Raw genomic sequence first — 5,695 nt, forward strand, 5'->3', positions numbered from 1 at the left:
AGCCCAGCACCCGCAGACCCGCCTGCCACCCCGTGCCATCCTTGCCGCCTGGCCTTTCCCTGCCCCAGCCGCCAATCCCGCGGGACCCGGCCTCCGCAACGCCATCCCCTGCCCTGGGGGTCCTGCCGGGAACCCCCAGCCCCCCCCACCTGCGCTACTGCAAGCAGCCCCCACCACACAGAGCAGTCCCCCCCAGCCCGGGGAGCAAAGACAGCACCGAGCTGCCCTCCCGGTCCCGCAATAGGCAGCTGCCCCCCACCCGCAGGGCTGGCCCCGCACCCCGGACGACGACACGGGGCCACCCCCCCTCCGGGCCCCTGCCCCCTCCACACCCACCCCGCTACGGAACCTGCACCCACACGCAGACGGCGACAGCCACTTACCGGGGCGGCAACCACCAAAGGGGCACGGGCCGGAAAGCAAACTTTATTAAACTGCTGTGCAGGACTCCCGGGAGGGGGCTGCGGTGGGGCTCCCTGCCCGGTCGTTCTCCCCTTCCCCTGGCGGGCAAGGCAAAGAGCGGCGTCCGTCTGTCCACCCGTCCGTCCCTGCGTGGGGAGCGGATGCTGGAAGTGGGCTTCTCACTATCGCTGCTTTGGGTAGTTGCGGAGTAATTGCCTGAAGTACCTAGGCCAATTAAACTCATATTCACCTTTTAAAGAAAGCGTACAGCACTGAGAAGCTTTCAGGGTGGAGGGCAGCTGCGCTACCTAAGCGTTCCCTAGGCCTCCAACTTCACATGCTATCGCACCAGGGGAACGCGGTGTGCTGACTCTAAGGAACAGGACGGAGCGTAAGGCGGAGTGGAAACACCACGGATAGGCTCTGCGACCAGATGGGGACCCGATGCTCTTGTGCACACTGAGACCGATAAGCTGCACGTTTGCTACCCTGAGCCAACGACCTGTCATGTTTTTAACAAAACACTGTACTCCAGGGAACTTTTGCTCATTCTAGTATCATCATAAGATCAAAACACCCTCCATCCCAAAAGCTCCGTGCCTCCAAGGTGCGACCACTGAGCGCTGAGCACGCGTGCTCGCTTGCTTTCGCGGACAGTGAATTTACCGCCGGCGATCCAAAGAACCTGTGTCCTTGTTGCTGTAATAAATTGCTGTTCAGTGCATTGCTCCTAGCCGTGACAGTTCTCATTGAACGCGACTAGCGCGAGGGTGTGCTGTACGTTTTAGGTGAATCCGTGACCGTGACAGTTCAGTACCCTGAATCCGACCAGAACCGTAACAGGTAGTCAGCTATGCCCCTTAACGCGACAGTAGTTCATAGGCAAAAACATTAAGCCTAGATTTCTCATGCCTAAGGCCCTGGGGGCAGGCAGAGAAGGAACCCGAGACTCTCAGCCATGCGACTCCTGAGAATCGCAGCTTACAGTTAGTCAGTCATTGTCTTCTGGTCTCACAGGATGAAGCAGAGGTCTAATTAATTCCTTCTCCATCTCTCTGGAAAGAGCTTTTCTCCTATCTGTGACAAAGGAAAAAAAAAGTTGTGATCATTACACAAAGCCACACTCTGTGAATTCACTACTACAGCTAAGATCATTTTTAGTCAAAAACACCTCGGCAGCAATGTTACCACTGCAAACATAGCGCTGCAAGAAAAACTCAACTCCAGATAAAGGAAAGGGCGAGCTAAAAGCACGAATGACGGGACCAAAGGCAACTGCAGCAACCATCTGGTAGATGGTTGTCCACAGCCCTCGGATTTCATGGTCGTCTTTGCTGACGAATGAATCCTGGAAGAACAAAAAAAGATACAAAACGTGTCCAGAAAAGCCTTTGGGGAGACTGCTGAAAGGAAAACCAAACCAAAAACTAGGAACAGCAAGCGGCCTGTACGTTGGTTCTGTTAACAGAGTAACGCTAACGTACTAGAAATTTCCGCGTTCTTGGCCCTCTACCTTGAAAAAGTCACCCAATTCTGTCAGTGTTCACCGTCGCCTTTTTTTTTTTTTTTTGTTAAATTTTCACGTGGACATCCGAGGAAAACATTTCGAGTCCCTGTCATCAAGGGAGAAGAGGAGAGAAAAAAAAAAGAGAGGGATGAGGGGGGAAGAAGCGCGGCCATTCCTTTCCTCGGTAACGCGAGCAAAAAGCTCAGGCGCTCGGCAACGACGTGCTTTGAAAGACAAAACACAGAAGAAACTGCACGTTATTTAATCTCAGCTGTAGAGTCACGTGTATTTGTACCTGCTCATTTATTCATCCGCCAGTTTATTTCGCTACAGACGCTACAGAACGTAGAGACTGCGAGGTTACTACTACCTCTTGTAACCGATGCGATCTTCGGTAGGAACAGCTATCTAAAAGAGCCAACAAAATCCTGTCCTGGTTTCAGTCAGGACAGAGTTAATTAACTCTGTCCTGACTGAAACCAGGACAATCCCCTTCGTCGACAGCCATCTGGACGTTTATCGTCTAACAACAGTCCTACAAACATCCCCCGGGATGCTCACTTCAGAAACTTTCCGTTCCACTTGAGGCAGAACAAGCCCTTACCCGGGACACCTTCACCTGGCTCTCCACTGCTAGCAGGGTAGCGCTCTGATACCGTCCAGTACGCGCTGCAGCCTGCTCGCTTACGCGTATTTACTGCGGCCTTGTTCGGTACGCTCACAGAGAGACCCGTGAAAAATCCACCCTTTCTTTGAGAAAAGTAAATAAATACATACATACGACACGGTAAGGAAGAAAAGCTGAACACACGGGATGCGGTCCTTTGCCGAGGGGCACATCCAACATCAGCACAAGGAGCTTTGGGGCACGTGAGCGATCATCTACACCAGCCATCGGGACAAGGCAAACGGACGCACACGAGCCTCGATTTAAAAACAAAAAACAAAAAACAACACGTTAAGTTCCTTTACAGCTTGTGGAAGTAACAACCTACAGCTTAGATGCAGTTGGATTGCATCAGCTTAGGGACTGCCTCCTTCAAAATGCACAGGGGCGTGGGAAAACCAGTCTCGAAAACCTGTTGCCTAACAGGAGACTGTTGCCTGCTCCTCCATAGGCTACGTTCTTCCAAGCATCGTCCTGTTCCTGGATTTTACCAGCCACAACGCGATGGTCCCACCGGCACGAGTCGGGGACGCTTCGCACGGGGTTTATTCGACGCTGAAGTAAGTCTTCTGCGGGTATAAGTAACGCGGCACGAGATGGAAAGTAAGCTAAGGTACCATCTGCGGCACAACGCTTGTGCGATATTGGACCTGAGGGGACCAGTCAAAGCCCGCAATAATCGCTGAACGGGTGGGTAAGCAGGGAGCCCTACGGGAAACAGAGCTCATGTTCTGCGAAGCTCTTTTCCCGTCCAGAAGAGGACCTTTTCTATTCAGCGTCGTTACTGAACTTTAGGCTACTTCCTATTCGCTTTGGCAAGTTAGCCTCCGTAGAAGCCAAGAGACTTTAAACTGCCAAGCACCATTTATGGTTCTTGTTCTCCGACGACAGGGATTTCAATCGGGGCGCTAGTTAATAGGAAAGTCTGGCTCTGTTTCACGCAAATCAAGTACCTAAACCACAGACGGGAGTCTGCAGAAAGAATACTTTAAAAGGTGAATTTAAAGAGAGGGATAATACTCACTTTTCCAAAATTTCCGCAACGACTGTGGCAAAAAAGGCTGAACCAGGGACGTCTCTATCATCCCCTCTAGGATTTAGCAACTCCATACAGTTAGGGGTCAAATACCACAGCTTCAACGCAAGGCAGACAGGGACCTCGAAGGTCACGTTTCTGTCTGCGCACCGAGTTCTGCTGGAAAGACCCCCAGCCGCTCAATTCCCAAGCAACTTTGCCACGGCCAGCGCTTACCTGGAGTTTTGCTTTCTCTCGCCGCTCAGTACGGGCCCGAGGCCTCTTTTATCGCACACAGTTCAAGCAAAACTCTCGGGACATAACCAATGGACAGACAGACAGACAGACAGAAATCGCCTCTCACGTCTGTCTTGACCGACCACAACCAGCGTTCTGGAAAGCCCCGCAAGCCCCGGTTTATTTCTAGGACAACTCTGAAAGCTGAGGCGGGGCAAAGTTTAGCCTCTCGTACCACAGACTGAGCAACAAAGAGACAGAGCTCGACAGGCCAATTCATTCCAGGTCTAAGAAGCTCCTACAACTTGGCAGGCGCTACGCGGCTTTCCTTTGCGCTTCCCCGCACCGAGCAGTTCGCGCTTCAGCGCATTCGATTACGCCTTTGAGCCTGGGCTGCAGGAAGTTTACGAGCACGCCTCGGTTTCACCCAAAGGTTGCTGCGACTTACCCGGACAGCTGGGACAGTCGGGCTGCTCTTTCTCCTGGGAAACCCGCGGCTGCAGCACGCCAGCTGCAGCTTTCCTCGGTGTAGCCGGTGCGCCACCTTCGCTCGGCAACAAACCCCGCAGGGGTCCTAGCGGCGGGGAGCTGCTTCTGCCCTGGTGAGCCGCAGAAAAAGGAGAGAGCCGGCTGTCAGCACGCGGGGAGAGGAAAACCTCCGAGGCGCGGCCCGGCGATCAAGCGCAGCGAGGACCCGCGCCCGGCCGCCGCAGCCCCCACCCCTCCCGGCCCGACGCTCCGGGGAAGCACCCCCGAAGGCTCTCGCTCGCCTCACCGCCGGCGACCGCGCTCGCAGCCAGCGGCGACCTGCGCCTCCCGGCGCGCACGGCCCGGCCCCGGCCCGGCTCGGGGAAAGACCGGCCGCGCACCACAGAACTACAGCTCCCAGCATGCCTCGGGACGGCGCAGTCCATCCAACCCAGAGGGGAGTCGGCCAAGCGCACACAACCGCCCCCCCCGCACCGCCTCCCGCCGCTCCGCCCCCCTCTCCCCCAGCCCCCCGAAGCCCCGCGCGGTGCAGACCCCGCCGCACGCCCGGCCCGGTCCGGTCCGGTCCGGCGCGGCGCCGCCCCCGCCCCGCACAAGGGCCGTTTCCGCAGAAGCCGCCGACCGCGTGGCGCCCCGACCGCCGCCGCCTCGCCCCCTCCCCGGCCCGGCCCGGCCCGGCCCGGCCCGGGGCGGCCCCGACCACCAACCTCGTTGCTGCACCGCGCCTCGCCGGCCCGAGCCCGGTCCGGCCCCGCAGCCTCCGCCCATAGTGCCGGCAAGCCCTGCACGGCACTTCCGCCCTGGGTTCCTCCGAGCCAATCACGGAGCGCTTCCGCCCTCAGGGAAGGCACGTCCGGACATCACTTCCGCCCTGGGTTCCCAGCCAATCACGGAGTGCTTCCAGCCTCAGTGCCGGCACGCTCTGTAGGCTACTTCCGCCCTCGGTTCCCAGGCCGGTACAGAGCCGGTCGGGCGGGGCTCCCGCGCCCGAGAGGGGTGCCGGCATTTTGCCGCGGGCAGGGGTTCTGTGGTGCCGCCCGGTCCCTTTCCTTAGGCGAGCCGGCCGGCTCCGCCCGTGCGCGGAAGCAGAGCGGCAGGCAGGGTTTCCCGGAGCAGACACAGACACAGAATCATCTAGGTTGGAAGAGACCTCCAAGATCACCGAGTCCAACCCCTAACCTAACACTAACAAGTCCTCCACTAAACCATATCACTAAGTTCAACATCCAAATGTCTCTTAAAGACCTCCAGGGTGACTTCCCTGGGCAGCCCATTCCAATGCCTAACAACCCTTTCAGTAAAGTTCTTCCTAATATCCAACCTAAACCTCCCCTGGCACAACTTGAGCCCATTCCCCCTCGTCCTGTCACCAGGCACG

General features: G+C 57.0%; 1 protein-coding gene across 19 annotated transcripts; it reads right to left on the reverse strand.

Annotated features, from left to right (window-relative positions):
- Window positions 1–406: 406 nt before the first annotated feature.
- Window positions 407–5,227, reverse strand: LOC121071247. 19 transcript variants are annotated; one of them, XR_005820466.1, is made up of 5 exons: window positions 4,604–4,747; window positions 4,277–4,427; window positions 2,687–2,833; window positions 1,388–1,479; window positions 407–652 (listed from the first exon to the last, which is right to left on the reverse strand). XR_005820466.1 is itself a non-coding variant. In XM_040559461.1 (5 exons), exons 1-5 carry the CDS (start codon window positions 4,718–4,720, stop codon window positions 1,434–1,436), a joined length of 507 nt encoding a protein of 168 aa, XP_040415395.1. In that variant the 5' UTR covers window positions 4,721–4,747; the 3' UTR covers window positions 1,312–1,433. The 19 variants fall into 19 exon arrangements, 11 of the variants coding, with proteins under 11 accessions (XP_040415395.1, XP_040415393.1, XP_040415391.1 ...); XR_005820467.1 differs by having other exon boundaries at window positions 2,683–2,833; XR_005820473.1 differs by lacking the exon at window positions 407–652 and adding an exon at window positions 2,989–3,145 and having other exon boundaries at window positions 1,310–1,479; window positions 2,721–2,833.
- Window positions 5,228–5,695: the final 468 nt, after the last annotated feature.

Source organism: Cygnus olor, chromosome 5 (genome assembly GCF_009769625.2).
Source record: "Cygnus olor isolate bCygOlo1 chromosome 5, bCygOlo1.pri.v2, whole genome shotgun sequence".
Classification (NCBI taxonomy): Eukaryota; Metazoa; Chordata; class Aves; order Anseriformes; family Anatidae; genus Cygnus; species Cygnus olor.